The sequence below is a fragment of the Oxyura jamaicensis genome, chromosome 2 (genome assembly GCF_011077185.1).
Source record: "Oxyura jamaicensis isolate SHBP4307 breed ruddy duck chromosome 2, BPBGC_Ojam_1.0, whole genome shotgun sequence".
Taxonomy (NCBI): Eukaryota; Metazoa; Chordata; class Aves; order Anseriformes; family Anatidae; genus Oxyura; species Oxyura jamaicensis.
Window position 1 is genome coordinate 135,387,964 of NC_048894.1, and position 24,021 is coordinate 135,411,984.

The 24,021-nt window shown below is 39.4% G+C and overlaps 1 protein-coding gene across 2 annotated transcripts in view; it reads left to right on the forward strand.

Moving 5' to 3' along the window:
* Window positions 1-23,459, forward strand: part of PTDSS1 (phosphatidylserine synthase 1) — a 28,371-nt gene extending 4,912 nt beyond the window's left edge. Inside the window, exons 3-13 of one of the 2 annotated variants that reach the window (XM_035316667.1) lie at window positions 1,173-1,217; window positions 3,381-3,505; window positions 5,981-6,139; window positions 9,542-9,693; window positions 11,666-11,807; window positions 12,666-12,778; window positions 14,273-14,338; window positions 17,216-17,315; window positions 18,134-18,202; window positions 18,709-18,778; window positions 20,097-23,459. In XM_035316667.1, the coding sequence (XP_035172558.1) occupies window positions 1,173-1,217; window positions 3,381-3,505; window positions 5,981-6,139; window positions 9,542-9,693; window positions 11,666-11,807; window positions 12,666-12,778; window positions 14,273-14,338; window positions 17,216-17,315; window positions 18,134-18,202; window positions 18,709-18,778; window positions 20,097-20,206 (1,151 nt within the window). In that variant the 3' untranslated portion in view covers window positions 20,207-23,459. Of the gene's footprint in view, window positions 1-1,172; window positions 1,218-3,380; window positions 3,506-5,980; window positions 6,140-9,541; window positions 9,694-11,665; window positions 11,808-12,665; window positions 12,779-14,272; window positions 14,339-17,215; window positions 17,316-18,133; window positions 18,203-18,708; window positions 18,779-20,093 lie in introns of both variants that reach the window. The other variant, XM_035316666.1, reaches the window with a different exon arrangement.
* The last annotated feature ends 562 nt before the right edge of the window (window positions 23,460-24,021 follow it).

A 24,021-nucleotide genomic window follows, 5' to 3' on the forward strand; every position in this document is an offset into this window, starting at 1 on the left:
AAGTAATGTTTCAAAACACGCTGCCTCCGTGTGTTTTAACAAGTGTAATTCTACAGTAATGCCGAGATGTAACACGTAAATCACCTGGTGATGGTTAGGAACCATCTACTTCACATTACAATGTAAAACCACAGTTGCTCAGTAGAAATTTAAGTCAGACAAAGATTTTGGTAATTGTATAGGGAGCAGAAAGTCCAAAAGGGGTCAGATCTGTGGGTGACACTTAGTTCTGCAGAGGAAATGCTGTCTTTCCTGTTTTTATTTATTTTAAATTTTTGCTTGTTGCTGTCAGCAAGAGCCTAATTCTTGGGTCAACTCCAAACAGTCTTAGGATCGGCAGTGTTCAGAAATAAATGAACAGTAATTGTGCTCATGGCACGCTCCTGGGATGTATCTTTCTAATGTTTGAGCATTATTAATTGATGGCTTTCACAAAACACTCCCTGAAAAACAAGTGTCAGAGAAAAATGAACTCCATGCTTATAACTGTGAAAGAGCAATCCACAGCGTGCGCTGAAAAAACTAGTTGGCCACATCTCGCTCCCTAAATGTACATTGCATGTTTAGGTGTTTCCCACTTTTGCCAGACTCATCTTTTCTGCTTTTTGCATTAACTCAGGTGATTTTAATCTAATAAAGTCAGGTTAATCTTTGAAGTAAATAATAGTGACACTGCTGAAGAGCACAGATATCTTAGATGCTATTAGATGTATGATACTTAGTTTGGAAGTTTTAGGAGGCCTGTTTGCTAACATTTCTTGGTCATCTGAAGGCTGAGCACCGTGTTTCTTTGCTAGCACGCAAAAAGAGTGTATTTGACTTCCCTGAGAGCAAGCCATGAGTTAGCTGTGGTCTAGAAAGCAGAGCAAGAGATTCTTAGCTGAGATACGGTATATGCTAAGCAAATGGTATATTACTGTTCTAGGAACAGCTCCCGTTAAAATAATTGAATGTTATGTCCTGCTAATTGGCAGTCTCTTTCCCCTCTCAAATCTGCTGTTACTTTTTTTTTTTTTTTTTTTTTTTTTTTTAATATGCAGGCAGGAGCCCTAAAGTTTTGGGTATGTTACAAAGCTTGACAGAGAACTGATCTGTGCTTATGTCAAACTTCAGATGAGAAATGCCGTCCTTACTGACTGTTTTCTAACAGGCTTTTTGTTTACCCTCCACAGGACCTTTTACACGCCCCCACCCTGCAATATGGCGAATGGTTTTTGGTAAGTGTAAGTTGTGTTTCTGACTCGGTGCTTCGGCAGGACCGACCATTTTTCTTTTCCGATGAATGGATTTGTCATGAAACATAATTGTGTGTCTAACTTATGTGAATGACTCTTCCCTCCCACTTCTGAGCAGTTGCTTATAATCTGTTCTTAATTACGTTTGGGAACATCATTGGAGTTTCTCTGTGTTGGGATGGTGTAAATTAAATCATCAGAGAAAGAGCATTCCCGCTGTTTCTGTTTTAATCCTGTTTTGTCCATATGCTTCCTAATTCCCTCCCCCCTCTATGCCATCTCTTCCCAACTCAAAAAATCTTTTTGTAGCTACTATATGAACTAGCTTACTTCTAACAAAATCCAGTTGAGTAAATCTTTATCTGCAAAACATGCTATCTTTTCTTAAATAGCAGAATTGTACCATTGAATATGCATTTATTAATATTCCTAATGTGTATCTTTTCCTTTTCTTAACTTCAGCAAAATTACTTATTCCAAAATATTAATTGTATTACAAAATATTAATTGTATTCACAGTTGGGAAAATAATTCCATTAACGGCAAGTTACTGAGTGAACTCCTGCTCATTAAACATCTGAATTACGTGGCAGGAACATAAACATTTTAAAAGCGATTTAGAGTTCACAGAACACAGCCTAAATGTTAATCATATTATAGAGAATTAGGCAGATTTGGCTTAAAAGCTGGTCCCTTTCTTTTTAACGGGACTATGAATGTTCCTCTCTCCTGCCACTTCATAGAGTTAAAAATAAGTAGCTTCCCAAAGTAGCTGATTACTCATCTGTTGACATTGGGAGGATACTGCTGATTAGATAGTACTGGTTAAAGAATCCTGCTCCGTTTGAAGCTGGGGAAACAGAGGTCCTACTGCTCACTTCCGATTACAGCAAATGTAAATTTAAAGAGCTTTCCCAGTCAGAGCCTGATCCCCCCCATATTTCTGGGGAAAAACTGCAAGGAAAATCATGAGTGACTTTTTCCCTTCTGCAATCCTGCTTCCTTTGGTGTGACTTAGCCGTGCTAGAGGTCTCAGATCTGTACAGTCGATGAAAAGCAGGAATGGCACATCTTCAGCAGTTCAGGATGCACCCCCACCCACAGGCTGCACTTGTTTTAGTAGTTTGGCATCTGTTTACCTGATGCCTTTTAGGGATGTACTGCGGAAGACAATATAGACTCTGTGCATGTGAGTGCACTTGAAAGGAACTTTTCTAGTATATCCTGGGGGTTAATAACACTTCAGTTCTTCTTTTCACAATTGTTATAGTTTGTTTTGCATGGCAGATGCTAAGTTTATTCATGTTAATTTTTCTACCTTCCGTGACATCACTGCAGGACACAGGTACGTTTGAGTGCTAGGCCGTAGAATTGGTGTGTTCATGTGCCTCTTCCAGTGTGGTCTTAGGTATTTGTGAACTTGTGAGTAATTTAAAGATACGTTCCCAAAAACAGCTTCATCTATCTACAGATCTACACCTAGGATACTTCTTAACTTCATACAAGTTTTTATTTATTTTTTTATAAAATCCAGACTCAGATAATGGGAGGAGAGAGGAGGTAGTTTCAAATGCATTGGTATTTCTTAATGGTATGAAAGAGTATCGTCGTCTTTATCTTCAGAAGCTTCAAACAGCAAATTTTCCAGCTTGCAAAAATAACTCAAGCGTGCCAGTCCTCCAGTTTATATTTGTAACCACTCTTTGTTGTCAGATTAGTAAATTGATCTTGGTGCTGAAATCTGTGTTTAGGCTTGGAGGCTTGCATTAATGAGACCAACAATACTTAAAGGCAAAAAGCCAATCCAGTCCTAGGATCCTGATGTCTCTCTTACTGCAGAGCTTCCTGATCGCCGACTTGTGTTACTCATGCCCAAACTGTCTAGACTGATACTTTTTTGGCTGGGTTGATAGAGTTGAGTATATATCGTATCACATGAAGCAGGAGATAATACAAAAGACGGAGTGCTCAAAGATTACCACCTGCCTTGTTTCTTAAATGTCTTTGCTTGTAGCCACTGTATGTTGAAAACTCATTTGTGCAAAGGGGGCATGTATTGAGTACCAGTTTGAAAGCTTTTTGGACCTCCTGTGTCCCAAGGAGTTTTGTTTGTGAATGTGGTTCTAAAGCAGAGTCTTTTTGCAGGTCTCAGTGTGCTCTATTTTCTGTTCCTGGTGTTCGTGCTCTTCCTTAACTTTGAGCAGGTAAAAGCAGTGATGTACTGGCTGGATCCTAATCTTCGGTATGCCACAAGGGAAGCAGATATTATGGTACGTATCCTCGGCACCTTATTGGACATTTTGGCTACTTTAGGTATGTTTTACTTGGGTGGGAAAGGATAAATCTGGGTTTACTGGCACGTGCAATGCAAGGTTGTGCCTGTACTCGGTAGAGTCAATGAGCCTTTTGTGTCAACGGCTATTTACTGACGTTGAAATCGGTTGGTGTGAAAAAAAGCCTTCCGGGAGAGCAGATTCAAGAAAGGGGAGAAAAAAAAAATGGCTGCACAACAGCAGCTGGGAGAGAGGAGTGAGAAGCAGCCCTGCAGACCCCAAGGCCACTTCAGCAGGGGGGCAGGAGGTGCTCCAGGCATGGAGCAGAAGTTTCCCTGTGACCTGTGGAGAGGCCCCTGGTGGGACATTTTGCAGGACGCTCAGTGGTGGCGGTGAGGCACGGGCAGCCTGCTGTTAGGGTGCTGGGAGGACACATTCCTAAATGCAGCCTGAGCATGGGCGTTAGTGATGTTGCTGAGCAACAAAAGGGAGCTGACATGAAGAGTCTGCTGGTAAGCCAGGCTCACCTGGCTCTCCTGTCATTTAAGCTAGAAATAAATTCAGGTCAGGGGAGGACTAGTATTAGTGCTGGCAAAGAACTACACTACAGCAGATTTAATAACTGTAGCAGCAGCAGAAACTTCTTGTGAACTACTGATCCTGATAACTGTATTTTAAAGCAAGTTGGAGTAAAGTTTTCAAGTGCAATGATAATGGAGGCTGTAACTTGGTCTCTTCTTGTTTTGGCAAAGTTGCTAGTGTATAAAAGGAAGGTAAACACATTTCACTTCGTGACTGGCAGAGCAGCGGTTGAAAAGATGATGTATGGGGTGGGGGGAAAAGGTCCTAGTAAAAATAAAAGCAAAAATATTTTCATTTTTCCATCTGTATACCAGGGTCCTGAAAAAGAAGTTTACTTTTAAAGTAACCCTACTGTGTCCAGTCATCACAGAATTTCAGATACCATGGCATAACTAGGAGCCTGTACCTTTCTTTGTATGTTGAGTGCTGCTTGTGCTTTTGCTCAGGAAAAGAAATACAGTGGCTTTAAGACTTATTGTGCATGTAGATCAAGGTACCAAAAATGACTTCGATTCAGAGTTTCCTGGGATTTGATCCTGGATGTTTTTCTCTATATATGTGTGAGGGAAAAGAAGCAGAAATTAGGACAGCAGCTCATGTGTGTGTATGTGTGTGGATTTGTCCAACACCCTGCCCAGGGGTTTCCAGTTGTGCTTGGAATGCAGCTTATAAACCAGTTTCAGATCCCTTTGGGTACTTGCACTAAAGCTGCAGCTTTGCCATCCTTAGGACAGGTGGAACACCTTTCTCTGAGTGATCAATAGCACTGGCATCTGCAAGAAGCAGTAGCATGCTTTCACGTCAGGGAGCACCACCACCAAAGGATACTTAAGAGTTTCATGGTGGGACCTATCTGCCTCTTGACAGGGAATGTGAGAGATGGGAAGAGAATTTGTGTGAAATCCTGCATTTTTGTTGTTATGGAGACCAGGATTTAATCATTTCTCTACCAACCCCTTTTCAACTTGATCACAGTTCATTTGTGCAGGGGTAGCAATAGTTCTGGCCTGAGGGAGAAGCCTTTCTTTATTCAGCAGCTCTGAGCAGTGCTGTGTTGTTACCTGCAGATGGCAATGTATATTTTAGGAGGCTTGGAGAGCAGAGGGTTTTGTATGTGTGCATTTCCAGTTGGGGTAGTTCAGTTTGTGCCCAGTGACAGACAGACAGCCCCTCAGATTCAGCCTCCTGGTAGAATCCTGATTTATATATCAATTTTAAGTTGGGCAGTGACTTCTATCTCTCACTGTACGACATAATGAGAGAACACATTTCCTTTGATATTGGTGACTGAAATATTAATATTCTTAAGGAATTGACCGCTCATCTGTGACAACTGTTGCTAGTTCACTTTTTTTTCCCCTCCTTCATCCCTATGGCCTTCTCAATATGAATGTGTTCTTGGAAATTGAGAAAAATAAAGCAATAAAGATATTGAAATGAATATCGAGATCAATATCTTGACATCACAAACTGGTGAGGATTGTTTATTGATGAGCACTTCTGAACCCCAGACAGCATGAAGGTGGGGAAAGGTAGTTATTTCAAATCAAAACCCCAAAAGGAAAGCAAATAACTCTTCTGGAATACTGTTTGCTCTTTTTATTACTGATTTTATTGTTTATGCTGTTCCTCTATCACGTGAGAAATACGTGCGCCATTAAGCACCAATGTCTACGTTATTTCCCTTTAAATTAGAGCAGTACAATGATGACCTTGAGTCTTGATCTCACAAGTTTTCCTGCAGAGTTCAGAAGAAGAGGGGGGTATACTTTAATATCTTTATACTTTCAGGCTTGTTCCACTGGGTAGAAAAAAATTCCCTCATTCTAGTGTTTCTGTAGTTGCCTGTTCATTGAAGTTATGTTTGTTTATATCTTTTATCTTTAACAGGAGTATGCTGTGAACTGCCATGTTATCACTTGGGAGAGAATCCTCAGCCACTTTGATATATTTGCTTTTGGGCATTTTTGGGGCTGGGCTATGAAGGCTCTGCTGATCCGCAGCTATGGGCTGTGCTGGACTATTAGCATCACCTGGGAGCTCACGGAGGTAGGTCACCCATTTATCTCAAGTATAAGAAAACACCTGAGCCTTTAATCCTTCTGGGGGAGAAGGAGAATGTTCCTAGAAGGATGACTCACTAGTTCTCAGTATAGATTTATATTTTAAGCCTTATAAACCAGGTGCAGAGCAATTGGTTTGGTTGCAGTAGTGGAGAACAGCGAAATGGGCTTTAGGTAAGTTGGGCAGGTGATGATTTACTTGAATACAAGGGAAGTCTTGGTCAGCATAGTGATGCCATCCATACTTTGCATTTCTGCTGTAATAGGAGCCAACCCTCATACTGCTGATTTGTACACCCTGATTTTGAGCAGTTTTTCTCATTTTTCACCTTGCAATACCTGTCATGATCACTTACTCCAAATATAGTCGCATTTAAACATTTTGTGTGATTTATACACCATTCAGATGTTTAAGTACTTCACAGTGAAAAGGAGTTGTGAGATCCCCAAGGGAAGTGAGAGGACTCAGGGGTGGAAGTCTATATGGAATAACAGGACATCATGCAGTGTGCTGTTTTCTGTCATGAAGCCCGAGGGCATAGCCACTTTTTTAGTTAAATCATACCCCACAAGCCTCATTTATTTATGTTCACTGACATAAAAATGTGGTTTTTATTGAACCAGGATTTAAATTATTTCATACCCATTGTAGTCCCCTGTACCATGGTTAGGGGGACCATTAACTTATTTTTGTTATCCAGCTTTACCACAATTCTCCCAAGCATGTGTTTCAGTCAGTTAAAATGGGACTTGAAAGTGTCAAAAGTTGTTTTAAAAAATCTACTGATACTTAACTTGATTTAGTCAATTGACTATTGCTTGGACTGCTGATCTTTATTGTAAGATCTGTTTTGAGAGTTCAAGCTGATTAATTAGAATATGTGTCACCAAAAATGCAAGGATGTGTTTTTATAAAAAATGAGCTTTATGATATTCTTTGATGGGAGAATTCGGAGAGAAAAAAAAATCCACTTTTTATCAGCTTTGAGGGCAGTGTAGTTTAACCTGTCATACTTAAAATACCAACTGTAGATAGACACACATGAAATTAATCTTTAAAACTACTTTTCTTTAGAGCTTACCTTCTTGAGAATGCTTGGCTAATCTGACAGTGCATTTATAATTCAGAAATGTAGATAAGGATCTAGTTGTCTAAAATTAAATTTTGGGGTTTGAAAATATTGGTGCCATGAACTCATATTCAAAAAATATTTTTTGTTCTATGGCATTCAACGATATGCTGTTTTTTAAGCCATTTTGAAACTGTTTTAAGCTCAGAATTTCACAAGTACCCATTCACAAAGAACAGCTTTGGTAGTTTTTTTACTCATTTTTCCCTCTGGAAGAGAAGTTTAAATTTGGATTTGTTTCACACACTCTCTTATCGTTCAGTTGATCTTTACACAACCATCGTCTTCAACTTGACACCACATGGGGTGTCTAGTGTTCCCACTTGTTGAAAGGCAGATCACTGGGACAGACAATGTGTTGGGTAAGGTTCAACGTATGGAGAGGTTATCACCACCCAAATGGACTTTTAATGAATTGGTTAATTCAGGAGAGTCATTAGAAACCTGCAGAAGTTATCAGGGCAGTTACATAGGGATTTAGCTGAGCATCTCCTGTTAGCATTAATGGATTTGAGCTGGCTCCCCATTCTGAAATGAGACACTTGGCTCACGCTGCTTACTATCGGATTAAAGCTGGGACGTGGGCAGGCCTTGCTCTCTTGTTCTGAGAAAGCAGCGAGCAGCTCAGGACTGCCTGACACCCGTGGGCTGTTCTTTGCTGCCTCCCTGTCTGTAACTCCTGGTGCCTTTGTCTGGATTATTGCATATTGAGATTCACAGCCTAGTGTCCCTTTTCGTGTTAAACTTACTTAAAACATGAAAGGGAAGCTGTTTGTAGCAAGATAACAAGCGAGACCTGACAAGCTGAAGGCCTGAGGAGAAGTCAAATTTTCTTCTTTACAGGTTGAAATTCAATACAGCCGTGGTACAGACAGCCAAGATGCTTTGATACATTTTGCAAGAGTTTTCAAAGGAAGGGTCACTTGTCATCATCAGGCACTGTGATTTATTATAACTTGACCACTAGTCATTCTTGAACCAGAACATTCTTCTTTTTCCTTTTCACACATGATTTTTGGGGGTATTTTATTTATACATCTGTCAACAAAAGATACTCTGCCACAAAATCATACCAATAATCTTCCACAGACACACAAATCAAATTATGTATGTTAATTTACTGACAAAACTGGTGCCATGCTTATGGGAGGGTTATTTACTTACCTGTGTGTTTTGTTAAGTATCTGCATGAATTTTTCAAGGGGACTGCTTAACCTGTGGCTCTCTCGAGTGCCAGTCCACAGCTAGATTTTTTTCAGTCTAACTTCTGGGTTGCTCTATTTTTTTTTTCTAATTATTATTTTATTTTCCCATACAGAACAAATAATGCAATTATTTTCCTTTTAAAGGAGAATGAGAAGAGCTGAATCCATTTCTCAGTAAATTATGCTTGTATCTTACCTCAGCTATGGCCATCTGGCCAATTGTCCTCCTCCACTCTACCAAAAGCTATTGAATGTATCCGTAAACACATTTAACTGCATTACTGATGCCTCACAGTGGTCTTCATTTAAGCTGAGGGTTAAGTTCAGAAAGGAACTGATTGCTAAAGAAGTAAATCATTTTCCAGGGGAAATTTTTAAGGGCCTGAATTTGTTTTGCTCTGTCCCGGTGGTGGCAGCTTTTCAGTCTGACATTGATTTGTTTCTGGGCTATTTTCCAGTATCTTCATTTTAAAGTACCTTCACAATTAGTGCTTACCAGCATGCTCTTAACTGCTGGAGCCATCCTGAATCAAGCATAGCAGCAAAGCAAATTAGAACAAGTCTTAAGTCCTGAATTCCAGCATGTTTTATTGCTGACAGCTATTTAAAAATAGGTCCATTCTACTTACTGCATCTTATTGCTGGTTTAGAAAGCATACTACTTAAAAAATGGTAGAGGGGAAAAAAAAATCAATTTTTTTTTTAAAGCACAGAATAGCTCCTTTCCTCCAAGAAGTGCAGTAGTCTTGTTTGCTTCGTGCACTTCTGTAAACGTTCTGTGTATCCTCTTTGAGGCCAAAAGCTGAACAATATAATTACGTACAGCATTGCCCCAGCAGGAAATGGTGAGAAGGAGCCTTGAGGTCTTATGTGCGTTTACCCAAGGCCTTCTGAAGTTCATGGGAGGACTCCCATCAAATTTCAGTGATTGTGGCTCGTGTCCTTGAAGTATGGCATGTACTGAAAAGTTGATATTTGAATGTGTTCTTAAAAATGACTTTGTATTAATTCTGTGCCGTTCCTCACCCAGAATCTTTTTGCTGTGTTCTGTAGCTCTTCTTCATGCACCTTCTGCCTAACTTTGCTGAATGCTGGTGGGATCAAGTCATTTTGGACATCCTGCTTTGTAACGGGGGTGGCATCTGGTTGGGCATGGTAGTTTGTCGTTTCTTGGAGATGAGGACCTATCACTGGGCAAGCTTCAAGTAGGTCTAAATTAAAGTTTGATTAAATATCGTTTAAATTATTTGGAAAATGGACCTTCTTTGCATATGTAAAATGCATGTAGTGCAGAAAAAACATGCAATCTGCACATGCTAATAGTGCTGTACATTTATTTTAAGTCTTAAAAATCTGTTTTATATTAATATTACTTCAGAGCATATCTTTGCAAATATGATTATATATATAGTTTTTCTTTGCAATCTAAATTACAATTAGTGATGCCAAATGGAGGGGGGAGGAAGTAAAGCTATTTGCATTTTCAGTTTGTTATTTTATACAAATAAAACTTTGAAGAAGGCAATGAACAAAGCTAATTGTAAATGCTTTTCTCCTTATACAATGTTTGTAAACTCTAGATTTGGGTTCGGCTTGATGAGGTGTTAATGTGGCAGTCTGTCAGCACTAGTTGTCAGAGCAAAAAAGGAATCAGGCTGGTTGTACCTACATTGTGAATTACCTTACCCCACTGCTGACCCTCTGAAATAAATGAAGTATTTTCAAAATAAAGTAGTGTTTGCTGTGTAAAAGGGCAACAGCTTGTGGCTGAGTAGGTTCCAATTCTTAGCTCTACCACTGTGGTTTCTTCTGTAGTTTTTGCCCACCTTCTTCCCTGCCAGTAGGTGACCAGCATCATTACCTGCATTTACCAATGGTATAGATGAAACAGGGTTAAGCACAAGGAGTTGCCAAAGGACAGCGCAACTTGAGTTAATATCAGAGAGATTAATGCCTTGAGATAATGTCAGAGATGGAAAAGGAGCTTAAACCTTAACTTCCAGATTTGTATCCTGTGTGGACTTGTGTGCTGCTTTCTTCTCTTACTCCCAAGTTCATTCATTGCTCTGAGGCCTTCAGCCTCAATTCAGTTTTCCCACATTGCAGTTCAGACAGAACAATGAACATTCCAGTTGATATTCCCTCTGATTTTAGAGAGCTCACTGAGAGTTAAAACAGATAGCAAATATCTTTGGCAGAAATAGTTTTTACTCTCCTGGTGGGCTATTTTTCTTGTAGACTTTTTGGACCTTTAATGTGAGGAGGAACTGCAGAGAATTAGAAGCTTTTGCTTATGCCCTTTTGTTTTCTTTTCCCTTTTTTGATGAATAAACATGGATCTTAAAGATTAGAATATTTCCCCCCACCCTGCCCTCCTTAACCTTAGATTCCACTAGCCTAAGAGAACATAAGTATTACAAAAATGAAATCTGAATCTGTTTTTTTTTTGTGCAGAAGGGCCAGGGAAATAGGTTGAAAACTGGATTTTTTCATAGAATTCCCTGTCTTTTGGGTGGTGTTGCTCATCTGAATTGTTACCAAAAGCAATAACCATAATTCATCTGACGGATGAACCTCCATTCACATCCCCTTTCAAAAGAGAATTTAAAAATCTGCTAGCTTATAACAGGGCTACCACGTTTCTCTGGAAGAGCGCATCTAAGTACCAGAACATCAAGGGCTGTGTGTGCTGTAAGTGCAGTATGTTTGACCCCGTGGAGCCAGACTCTTATACACTTGATGAATAACAGATCTCACAGATCCTTGAAGGACTGATGTCCTCGAGCTGTGGAACAAAGAGGCATTGGGATAAGAGTGGTGGCAGCATAGACTAAGGAGAAATATCCTCTAGATTCTTCAAGGTATTTGGAGAACTGTAATCCTCATTTCTTTTTCCTTCATGGAGAGAATGAGAGATACGTTTTTCAGGTAGTTACTGACTCAAGGTAGAGGTGGGTGGGCTTTCATAGCAGAATGTGTCCTGCCTGAAATGCTTAACAGATCACATTTCGCAGTTCCCCCTTGCCTGGTACACAGTTGTTCCTGTAGAGATCTCTTCTATCCAGCAAAAAAGCGTGATAGTTCTGAAACATCCGTAACGTGGCTATTGTTTTTTTTTCTTTTTTTTTTTTCCCTTGCCTCTTCCTTGTCTTCACTCTAGCCATTCTCTTTTTCTAGGGATATTCACACAACCACAGGGAAAATCAAAAGAGCTGTGTTACAGTTCACCCCAGCCAGCTGGACCTACGTCCGCTGGTTTGACCCTAAGTCTTCATTTCAAAGAGTGGCTGGAATCTACCTTTTCATGATCATTTGGCAGGTAAGAAGCAAATTCTGTGAAATCAAAGCTGCCATCAGCTCAGTTACTTATTGGCTGTGTTCGGCTAAAAGATACTGATGCAATGTATGGCTGTCATTGAAATGCACAATGAAATGAATTGATCATACAAAGCTGGTCAGGGCATTGTTCACAGGAGTTACATGATAGTTCGGGAGTGTAATTACAGAATCTGTGGAAAGGGGGAGAAAAACACAAATGTTATAGCTTGCTGCACTGGCCATTGGTTTACTCCTTGCAATTGATACAGTTTTAAAAACTGCCAGACAGGTGTTCTTTTGTTTGTTTGTTTGTTTTTCTTTCCCCTTGACTTTTGGATGGATCACTGATACTCACAATTCTGGCTGGGATCCAGCCGGACTCCATGATATGTTCCAATCGACTGGGTGTGTAGTCAGGCAAATGCTGACAGAATCACTAAAATAGTTTTTTGTTGTTAACCTGCCATATTTAGTTTTTGAAAGGAGAACCAGAACTTTTTAATTTTTTGTTGTTGGTGGTGGTGGCTTCAGTTTTAAATAGATGAGATCTCTTCTACCCCTCTACAAAACTTGCCTCAGTTATTCGTACATGATTTAGTATATGAAAGATTCCAGGAGCCTTCTGCAGTGCAAATTAGTATCTCATCCAGGTTTCATTAAAGAGACTAAATACTTTCATATTTCATATTTAAATACTTTCACTTTAAATCCTCAGCCTAACAAGCAAGGCCATAGAGGAGCACTAAATAGTCCTTCTCTGTTTAAGTTACCATATTAATCTTTGCAATTTTGTTATAGTAACTTATTAAGAATTATGCAAACTGAGCACTGCTAACTGACTCTTTCTATTTTTATGTAGCTGACTGAGTTGAACACATTCTTTTTGAAACATATCTTTGTGTTCCAAGCAAGCCACCCTTTAAGCTGGGGGAGAATTCTCTTCATTGGAATCATTACAGCACCCACTGTAAGGTAATTTTTTTTCTCATGTTCAGAGTAACTTGAAGGGCCCAAGAACAGCATGTAATTTGTGAAAGACTACAGTTCATTTCAAGAACTTCATGCTTTAGCCACCATGAAAAGCAAAACCAAACACCAATTCTCAGTAAAGTGTCTTTTCTGCCCAGTAAACTAGTAAGGTAAAAGATAGGTAACATCTGTGTTTCCGTAGGGATGCAGAAGCTGTCTGTTCCATCTTCTGTTTGTGTAGCAGCTGCATACTTTATCCTCAAGGACTGGGTGCATGCAGAAGTTTGAGTTGATGAGTCAGATGCTTTCAAAACTGTAGATGAGGGAAAATAGAGCTGTTGTTTTTTCTAACTGAGCTCCTTATGTTTCTTGTCTACAGGAAATGTTAGCATAAGATAGAGCATTACCTTATCCTGAATAATAGGACAACATATATGCTGTGTTAACTTTTTTTGTAGAAACTACCCTGCTTTTAGTCATGCATGCTATTTCACAGTCCTCTTCTTTTTTTTTTCTTTTTTTTTTTTGTTGCTGTGACATAGCTGAATGTAGACAGGATTCACAGTTTTGATGTTAAGAAACAAGGAATTTCCCATTCACAAGTAGTGTAATGTTACCTTGGACAGTTAAATAGTAGCCATGCATTGCTTTATTCCGAAAATGGTGCTTTTTAAAGCTGGTAGTTGCTGAAGTTATGTGCAGTGATTTCACACTGTTAATTAAATCACCTTAAACATCCTATAATTTCCTAAATGAGTTTTCAGGTGTTTTATGGCACTTCACAGCCTGTAGAGGTCTTTATTCTTAAACAATCTTTGTTTGATTACGCTTGGCTTCCCCATCTGTCAGCAGAAATCAGAGACTGGAGAAAGGAACTTTGTTCTCATTTGTTCTCATTTATTCAGGGTTCTCCTCTCTTTTGAAAGAGAGGAATTTAAAATTCTTTTAAAAAATTAAGAGCTTTAACAAAACAGAGCAGAATGGTCTCTAGACTTTACAAAGTAGTGAGAAAAGAAAAACATGCCAGTTAGAGCACTCACCCAGGATATGGGGTAGCCACGTTCATTTACTTCCAAGATTCAAAACCATGTCTCTCAAGAAAGTGCAATTGTTAGCAAATTAAAGAGAAACTGTGGAAAAAGTGGGGGATTTTCTAATTCTTTTAATCTGTTGTGTGTTGCCTAAAAGCATTGGAGATTCAGTGGAGAGACAGGAGGCAGATATGTAGCTCTGCTAGCCTACTAGTTTGGGTACTTTCCCAGTCCTTGCTCTCAGGATTGTTTTCTGTGTTGTTTCAAGCTATTTGATCTATGTGATAATCTGTCCTGCTAGAATTGAAGCCATCTGGTAGACATCCAGCATGATTGCATGTGAATTCAAGCATCAGCGCTTCATTTTCAGTACAGATCCGTTTGTAACATAAACTAGTTTTCTAAATGTAAATGTTCTGGGGACTTCCAACATCACTGAAGAATTTTCTTGTGTTTTCCTTCGCAGGCAATACTATGCCTACCTCACAGATACGCAGTGCAAGAGGGTGGGAACTCAGTGCTGGGTGTTTGGGTAAGTGTTCATGCTGCATGCAAACCTGAAGCACTTGGAGAGGTATTAAGTATGAGTCCAGCACAGAAACAGGCTTGAAACTGGATGAAGCCAGTTCCTGTCTTGTAGTAGTTTTAGTATAAATAACAGTAAAGAGAGATTTTTTTCTTTTTGCAAGTTCAGATGAAAGGAAAATTCTGGATTTAGAGGTAGAACATGAGAACTGATGGAATGAGTAAGGAGAAGAATAAAAGGAAGATGTAGAAACTGCTGGATAAAGCTAGCCTCCTTCAAAGTAGCATTGGCCTTGCTGCCCGTATTCTCAGTCAGGTGAGAAAGATAAAGCTTTTGCACCTACTGCTTTCCTGTCATTAGAGTAACATTTACCAGGCTGTCAAGGTGGGCATTGCTGCTATTTGAGGAATCACAACAAAAGACAGTGAAACAAACCACAGTTCTCAAAAATTTCTATTCTGTTCTTGAAGAGGGAAAAGAATAACACTGTGAACAATGGTTACCTTGACTACGATCTCTTTCAACATCTCTTGGAGACCTTTAAACGAAGAGTTTGCAAGATTGCTTCTGGTGAGAACTTCCTTCTCTAGATGGCTTGACTAAAATGCAGCCTTCTGGAAACCAGAAGCGTATGCTGTTGTGGTAATGTAAAAGCTTGCAAATAACACAGTAATGTCCCTTCTGGTTTATGACTTGGAAACTTACAAACGGGCAAGCATAAAAGATCCTAAATCAAGTCTTAAAAAAAAAAAAAAAATGTACATGTTAAGAAACTATTAAAGAAGCTCATTTCTGATGGCAATGAATTTAAATGGAAACAGGCATTTCATTCTCATAGTCAAGATTGGTGCATGTCTTATCTCCAGTTGTCTCAATCTTAATAGAAGCAGCTGTTGCTTAAATTAGCGTAGCATTTCAATGAGCCGTAAAATGCTCAAATCTAATTTAGATAGTGCTCTGCCACACTGCCCCTCACCTTTATTGTTCGTCTCAGGGATGTCCCAGTGTTTAAGGAAGTGCTGAACTGTCAGGCTTGTGTTCAGGGACTCTTATGTCACCCTAAGCAATACCCATTTTTCAACAGTTAGTTGAGATGAGAGCGGAGCATGCTGCAATGTAATTGAAGGGTTTCTACTCTTGCTTTAAATGTACCCTGGAGAACATGACACATGTCTCCTTGGGTTTGGAAGGACTTAAATATTCACCTCTCTCACTGAGATTCCGCCTTCCTGGATGAATCTATTACTGTCTTCAACTCATGATCATAACATCCAATGGATATTCAAAAGGTAGTAGTAACTTTCTGCTCTTGTTCAGTTTTACTGGTGCTGAGTAGGAGTTAATAATGTATTCTGTTAGCCTAAATCTCCTTACCTGGGGAGGATTCCCTCACCTCAAAACATGCGTTATTACTAAAGAGAGACTGCAACATACATAGTCCTTAAAAAGGTACTGGCTTTTTTTAATGATCATTACAGAGTAACCTGTCTTTCTGGATTTGGTATGGATGTTGCTTGAAGATGAAGGTAACTTATCAATCAGACAGTTAGTATGACTACTTAATTTACAGTTAGAATTAAATAAACTTGTTCTGTTTCTGCATAAACATCTTAGTAGCGACAGAGCAGCTGAGTTAACATTTCAGAGATTCGCATTTAAATATAGACGTTTTACTGGAATATATAAATTATTTAGAAATTTAGATGTTTGTATAAAAAAAATTTCAGCTACAGATGGCAATCTCAGAGTCTTATAAAAAATGCATTTTAAGCTATTTTATAATTGGGGGGAAGGATTTTCAAAGTTTGTGCTCTGAAGGAAGAAAGATACCCTCCCTATTTATCCAAGAGAAATAACGTCAGCGTATTCTTTTACAAGATGAAGGGAAATGTAATTCTGAATGTTTGCCTTCTGACTGAAATCACTGAGGATTGATTATAGCAACGATCGCCCTTGGTTCAAAGCTCTCACTGAACACGTTTGTATAGAAAGTCAGAAAATAGATATTCAAATAAGTTTTTGTGATTGCATATCTGCAGTCTGATCTAGTTGTGGAAAGTGTGCACAGTGCAAGTATTCTTCATGCTGCTTCATGCTGTAATCTGCTGGGAAAAAAACATAGCAGCATCAAGAGTTGGTGGAAGCTTTGGATTTGTAGCCCCTTTGTTCCACCCCAAGTGGCAGAGAGGACTCAGTAGCTTTGAACCTGACAAGATGTAAATACCTGGTGATGAGGGAGATGGAGCTTGGTTTTATTCTTACAGTGCTGGCTAGGAAAGTAAATATAGCAATTTTTTCTCTCACATTTCTCCACAAATACTCTAATATTACAGTGTGGACCTGGGTTTACACATAAACGAGAGCAAGCGTGTAGGCTCTTAGATAATCTGGAATACTGTTTCATGTTGTTTTTCTCATTAAAATACTTCTGAAGTGAGCAAAGTAACCTGTTTAGAACTGTAGTAAATTTGTGTCCTGCAGAGAAATATCCAAAGCGTAGTTCTGGTTCACCCAACAGGGAGTCTATTGGTCGTTCAGCAGGGAAAAAGACATTTATATCTGGTGAGGGCTGAAGCACAGTGGTAGGTATAAACAGAAAATCTCTGCTATTGGCATGCATTGCTGCTTGTTCCTTGGACAAGCAGAGGCTTGTGGAATAGTGGACTACTAGCTTAGCACTTTTTGTGGGCTGTTTATGCTAAAGAAAAGTAAAGAATGAAAAATACATTGAGTTAATGCTGTAGTTGGGGAGATGTGTGCTCACTAGAGAGTAGTGCTAGTTTAGAGCTGACCATCCTGAGTCTGGGTTGCGTACATGAGAGTTAAGTCCTTTGTGTTTGTAACACTTTTTTTTTCTTCCCTTTCTCTTTTATTTACTCACAGGGTTATTGCTTTCCTTGAAGCCATTGTATGCATAAAGTTTGGACAGGATCTTTTTTCCAAAACACAAATACTGTATGTTGTGTTTTGGCTTCTCTGTGTGGTAAGTGAGATTTCTTATGTGAAACATAAGGCACAGCAAAGGCATTGAAAGCATCTAAATAGCTTCCTCTCTGGAACATTGGCGGCAGGGGATCGTTGTGAGGGAATGCTGGTAAAGAACTTTGGGCATGTCCTAGGAAGAGCAAATGTGAGATCGTTTAGAACATGCTCTGAAGGGACAAGAATAACTTTTTTTCTCAGTTCTTGACCTAGCAGAATGTAGCCACTTAACCAGTACTTAGCAAAGAAACAAACTGTGGTTGTAGAACTTAGCTTTATGAGAGAAAATGACAGTTCAGTTGAGGATAATTTGGGAGCTGCTTCCCATGGTGCCCTCTGGAAGAGAACAGGAGTTAATGAATAGCATTAATAAGTAATGCATGTTGCTTCACACTGAAGTCTTACCACTGCCACAAAACCAAAAATGAAACCCAACCTGAAGTATGGAGCAGGGAGAAAGAGATTTTTTTTTCTCCCAGGCTGATTGTTCTGGTAAAATACCCACAAATGCCTACCAACTGCCCTTTTAGGGTGACTCTGTAGGATGAGGACAAAAATCATACTGACAGTGGATCCTGCATGTATGGGAGTGATCATATGGTCCCACTGAAAACTGGTCTGCGTGCCTCAGGCTGGCGCAACGTGCGCGCATCCTCAAGTTGGAGCACAAGTTTTAATTGCTGTGAAAAAAGATGCAGAGAGAAATAGAGCATGAAAGTCTCCAAATGCAGAATCTCCAGGAACTCAAAGACCTTGAACCAGCAGGGAACTTGAAAAAAAGAAAAAAATAATATTTTTTTTCTCTCCTTCCTTGTTTAGGCCTTTACAACTTTCCTGTGTTTATATGGAATGGTTTGGTACGCAGAATACTATGGCCACCGAGAAAAGGTATTTTACTGGGAAACCTGTTCTTGTTTTATACCAGAGTTAAACAACAAAGCTACTAGATATTAGGATTCTTTACCAGAAGACATACATGGGGGAGAAGGGGATGGTTTGGAGTCTAGCTGAAGTCAACAGAAAGAACTCTGAATTCAGTGAGCTTTGGACAGATCCCAGCTTACACTGTTTTTTCTAAAGAATGCTGTCCTCTTGGATACTCAAAACGAGGCTCTAATTCTTGGCAAAGCATTCGGGGATGAATGGTCAGCTAATGTTCCCATTGTACAGGTGGAATGCTAGGGGAATATTAAGAATACTTGGTTATAAAACAGATCACCTGGCAAATGGTGAATTTTTACTGTTCCATCTATGTTGTACCTCTTAACTATGAAGGGAAGCGTCTTAAGTGCTGGTTGTATGTTTTACCAGGACTTCTGCCAGTTTCAATGTACAAGTCTGTGCTGGTCTCAAGAACCAGCATCCCAGTGACGTGTCCCTCTTGTGTTTTGCAGACCTTATCAGAAAGTGAAGACAGCCCGTACAGTCCAGATGCTTCCTGGCTTCATTCTAAATTCAGCAGAGGTATTGACACTTTTACATGTGTGTTCTTAAAGTGGGAGCATTATTGCTTAGCATTAGGAAATGATGTTTGAAAAACTTACCTTGGAGACAGCTGGACTTCCTTAAACATCCCGGCAGGAGCTATACAGATAAATCATCAATGAAGCTATTTGGTTTTACTGTCTTTTTTTCTTCCAACTCTTAAGAAATGTATTTATTTTTTCATGGAGCAGTTTCTTTTTTCTCCTGCTATTCCAGATCATTCTTGCATTCTTGTAGGTTTAGGACATTATGTATTTCATAAGTGTTCTGGGTGGGTTTTCTACCTAAACATTGCATATATGATTTTAAATATGTGACTGTGCATTATACTTTTACTCCTGCTTTTTAAGAAAGTAAAGTATGTGCCCAGGAGCTTATGTTCTTGCTGACACTTGCCTAGTTAGTGCAGCGCTGATAGTCAAACAGCTTCTTCTGTACTTAAAGGCAGCCCACCTCTCTAACTACTTTTCCCTACACTAGAGGTCAGTTAATTTACTCTTCCTTTCACTCTTTAGTGTAGGCTTATTGAAAAAAATCAAGCTTCACATCTGGAAGTGACCTGTCAGAGCTCATGCTCCAGATGTGTTAGTATCATTAAAATATTTCTTATTTATCATATACTTGAAAAACACCTACAACTGAGCTTTTATATACCAAATGTGATTTCTCTAGATGCAGATGCTAACTTATTCCCAGTCCATTTGTGGACTTTTATATGGAGAAAAATTGCTTGCATTCAAAAAGTCTCTCCTTTATACATAATGTAGAAATCTAACCAAGCAAATATTTGTTCTCTGACTTTATCAGTTCCTTCATTAATTGCAAACTTCAGCTTCTTCCATGTTCTGCTCTTGGATTCTTCTTTCAGTCCCCATTGCCTCCCTTTGCTTTCTTGGAGTCAAACAGAGCCTGTCAAGAAAGACTGAATCTGTGACTTCAGTTTCGTAGTTCTTCAATTCTGATAGTAATAAAACTTCTGCCAGTAATAAAAGTGTAGAGTTTTGAATTATTGATGGCATTTCAAAAGAGAAGATGCTTCACCACTATATTCAGCTATGAGAAACTTCTGAAATTTCTTGTGGGAGGAGGACATTTACAGGTCTTGAAGTTGTTTTCATTGTTCTTTTTTTTTTTTTTTTTTTAATTAGGCCACTAGATGGAGTGCAAGTACCAGTCAGTTTGTATTAGCCTGAATGACTCCATACTGTAAATGCTATAGCTCCAGAAAGCCTTCACTATCTTTCAGACAAGAACATGTCAATGTCAAATAATCAAAAAGTGTTTTATTTCTCAGCAGGTGCTGACAATAGCCCACCAAAACCTACGGTCAATAGTGAAAGCCATTCATCTCGAAGGAGGAATCGGCACTCCAAATCAAAAGTAACGAATGGAATTGGCAAGAAATAAGAGAGGTGTCTGAAGATACTCTGCGATGTGATTAGAGATGACAAAGAAAATCAGACCTGGTTCTGAGTTTTCAAATGGAAGATTGATTATTATTTTTTTTGTTAATTTAAAATTTAAAAAGGTGTTGAAGAAAAGGATGGTCAAGAGGGAGCCACCAGTGTTGTGCAACTCATCACCTGCCGATACTTGCCATTCACTGATTTAGACCTAGTTTCTTCAGCATGTGGCAACAAAAGCTAATGAAGAGTATGCTGGAAAGAAATACAATTTAGTCATAGCAGGTACACCCTGTTCTGTGTTCAGGTGTTACAAGCGCATTGTAATATTGTAGCTGAGGACATAAACATGAAGGTTAGTAAACTGATAATCAGTTTGCATGGTTGATTGGATTGATTTGTTTCACTGTGTTTTTGTTGTTTTCTAGAAGAGTATGCAATCTTCTGACTAAAAGCCACTGCCCATCTTTCTCACAACTAAACTTTTCTATACGACAGTTAGTAAATATTTAAAATTTCCACACTCGTAGCCAGCTGCTTGCTTTTATTTAAAGGCTCTACAGACCTGGTGACAGTGTTTTACCAGCTGAGAAATGGGTCCAGGTTTCTTGTAAATGATGTGAAATTGACCTTCAAATATCGTTCTTTTGTTCTGTATTGTCCTTCTGCTTGACTGTTACATATTCTATTTCTTTAAACGTTTTAAAATCCTTGTATAAAAACCTGTTGCAAAATAGAGAGGGCCGTGCCTCCTGCCCTCAGAGACAGATATCTCATTTAGTTGGTTTTCCTTCTTTACTGCAGCATTTTGTATCTTCAGGTGCAAGTCTGCCATTCTTTCAGCTGCGTCACATTGCAAGTGTTTCTCCTTCTCCCTTTTGATTTGCCTCTGCCTCAGCTGGAACCAAGAAATCCCAGCTCCTTCAGACTGAAAGCAGAAACTGCTTTGAAGGCTCCGGTGCCCTACCAAGCCTGATGATAAGGCAGGCTTGTGTTTGTTTGTTTGTTTTTTTTGCTGGAGCCCAATTGCTTACTACTTCTGTGAACATAATTATTTGTAAAGACTTGCTGTAGTCTTTGGTGTCTGAGAACTAGCATGATATTACCGTGATACTCTGCCTTGGCTTGTATATCCTATCATGCAGTAGGACACCCAACAGCAAAGTGACTCTTTCATGCAGCTTTTTTTCTTTTCTTTTTCTTGGGGGGGAGGATGAGGGATTTGAAATATTAAATCCAATGTCTAGTAACGTGGATAACGCTCCAGGTGTGAACATAATGATTAAATCAAGAGGTAAACAATCAAGAGCAATCTGTTCCTGTATTAAGTTATCAAAATGTTTTTGTGCCAATTAAATTTGGGGCTGATAGAGGTAGGTAGTTTAAGTAAGGGTAATACCCTTAGCCACTAGTCTTCAGAAGAACCTGGGCTTTTCTTTTTCTATTAATAAGTTACTTTGATTTGCCACAGAGTAACTACTAAAGAAAATACAGCAGAGACTTTATACAAGTGTATGATACTGTAAATAGGAGAAAAAAAGTATCCTGTGTAATCCATGAATTCCCGTGCGCCACAGATGATGGACATTTTCAATGCACTTAACTGTTGCTGCTGAACTCCTCAAAGGCCCTTTGTTCCCCACCCCCCTTTTCAATCAAGTAAGTGTACAACTTCAGAGGTGACACAGTGGAAGCTGCTAGATCAGCATCGCTACAGTGACATTAAATGTTACGTGGGAAAAAGAGATAGGAAGACTTTCAGGCTTTCCTGCAACAACTTGGTTTTCATTCATATTAGCAGATCCATGTATTATTGTCTCCTTATTTGTGGTGTGCTGCGTATTGATGAATGTATCTGTAGGTTTCTTTGGCTATTCAGCTCATTACTTTGTTATTTTCTTGGTTAATAAGTCAGTCTGTGTAAGACTGAAGAATGACATTGTAAATTTTCTATTGATTCAATACCAAAGCAAGAGGTTGGAAGCCGAATGGTTTCGGTATAGTAAGTACTGTAGTTGTGCAAGGTGAGAGCCGGTTTTGTACTTGCACGGTGTATGCACACCAGCTGTATCTACAACACTTACGTGTGCAAGCAGATGCTGAAGTACACCGTCTGTGGGGACAAGCACACCTTTTGTAATGGCAGACCTGGTGCTTACACTGCTGCACTGCACCCTAAATACTCAAAAGGCAAATACAAAGTGTTGTCTTGTTGGAAACTGACTTCTCTATGCTGTTACAACAGCGCTGGCCTTGAAGAAATGTTGTTTGACAACATCTTTTTAAATATTTCCCATGATTTTTGTTTGTTTGTTTGTTTTTGCTACTCTGAAAGAGGGAGGGCTAGGGTGAGGGGAAACAAGTAAACTCTTCAAGTGCTGCTTGGAAAATGGTATTTCCTGTCCTCTGTCAACAGTTCTGCCTGGAATTCACACGTGTTCTCACAAGTCCTCTGCTGACTGACAACTGTATTTTCAGCTCCATCGTCTCTGGATGTGAGCTTTGCACTAGCAGGCATTGGAAAGGTGCTTTTGATCACTGCTGTAAACTTCAGGTGATCCCAATTTTATCATTTTACTACGCTATTGCTGAATTTGGTGTGTGTGCGACACCTACAATGACAAATCACCAAGCTGTTTAGCAACAAGCATCCATGTATGAGTTCTGCTGCTTGAACAGTATTTTGTAATAGTCACAGATGCCCTGTCCTGTTTTTAACTACTTATTCTGCCTCAGCATCTCCTCCTTGCTCTCCTGCTTCTGATGTTCTTTCTCTGTCCTCGGGTGATCTCCCCTGCTGCCAGTGAGAGATCTGAGTTGGCCCTCCAGAGGCTGTCCGTCAGCGATGTCAGTCATTGAAGGGAGGCTAATTCGGGGCAGCAGGGCATAAGCGGAGGGTTGTGGCAAGAACTTTGTGTAGTGGACTAAATAAAAATGAAGAGTTTTAAGGTGCAGGCATAAAGTGAGCCAGTGCTAGCCTGGAGTACTGGATTCTAGTACGGGAGTTGCTGTATAGATTATATACAGCATCCAATTAACCAGGGGGAGTGTAATTTCAACCAGTGCTTTTGTTACTCTTCTGTGAAGATGATCATTTATTGTTCCGTCTGTTAAAACTTTTAATATTTTTTACCATGTTATCACAAGAGGACACAGATGTTACCATGTATTCAATAGTTTTGAATAGAGTTGCTCTGTATTGATTGCAAAGTATTGTATTTTGCAATAACTCAGTAAATCAACCCATGTCACCTGTGTCCATGTGTCTGTCTGTACTTGCAAGGCATGGGAAAAGATTGCGTACTTGAGAAGTTATTACATACCTTTAGAAATTATTTTATTGTATGTAATTGCACGCTGACAAATGTAGCAGTTCCTGAGCAGCAATGTATTATTTCAGTGCAACAACTCTGAAAATACAAACAGTTCAGTGTCTTCTGAAGCTTCTGTAGCGTACAGGTTAAACTTTGTCTTAAACAATCCCGTTATTTTTTGGATTTGTTTTACTACTGGGCGAGAGAACTGAGTTGCAAGATGGCCTCAAGACAGATCTTCAAAGGAGAAACGAGACCTCCTGTGGAAGAACAGTGAGACAGGCTGCTAGCAAGTAAACTTCTGCCAGCATAATGGTGTCATCGAGTATCAGAAATACTCTGCTTTGGCTTACGCTGCTGCCATAGTTTCCATAACAGCAATTTCTGTGAGCTGCTGATTGCTCCTCTGCTATTAGCATTAGCCTGATGTCCGGTGTGCAAAGGCTTCCCCTTTTTTCCGTAGTTCTTTCTCTCTACAGGCAGTGAATACTTGTTGGGAAAGACT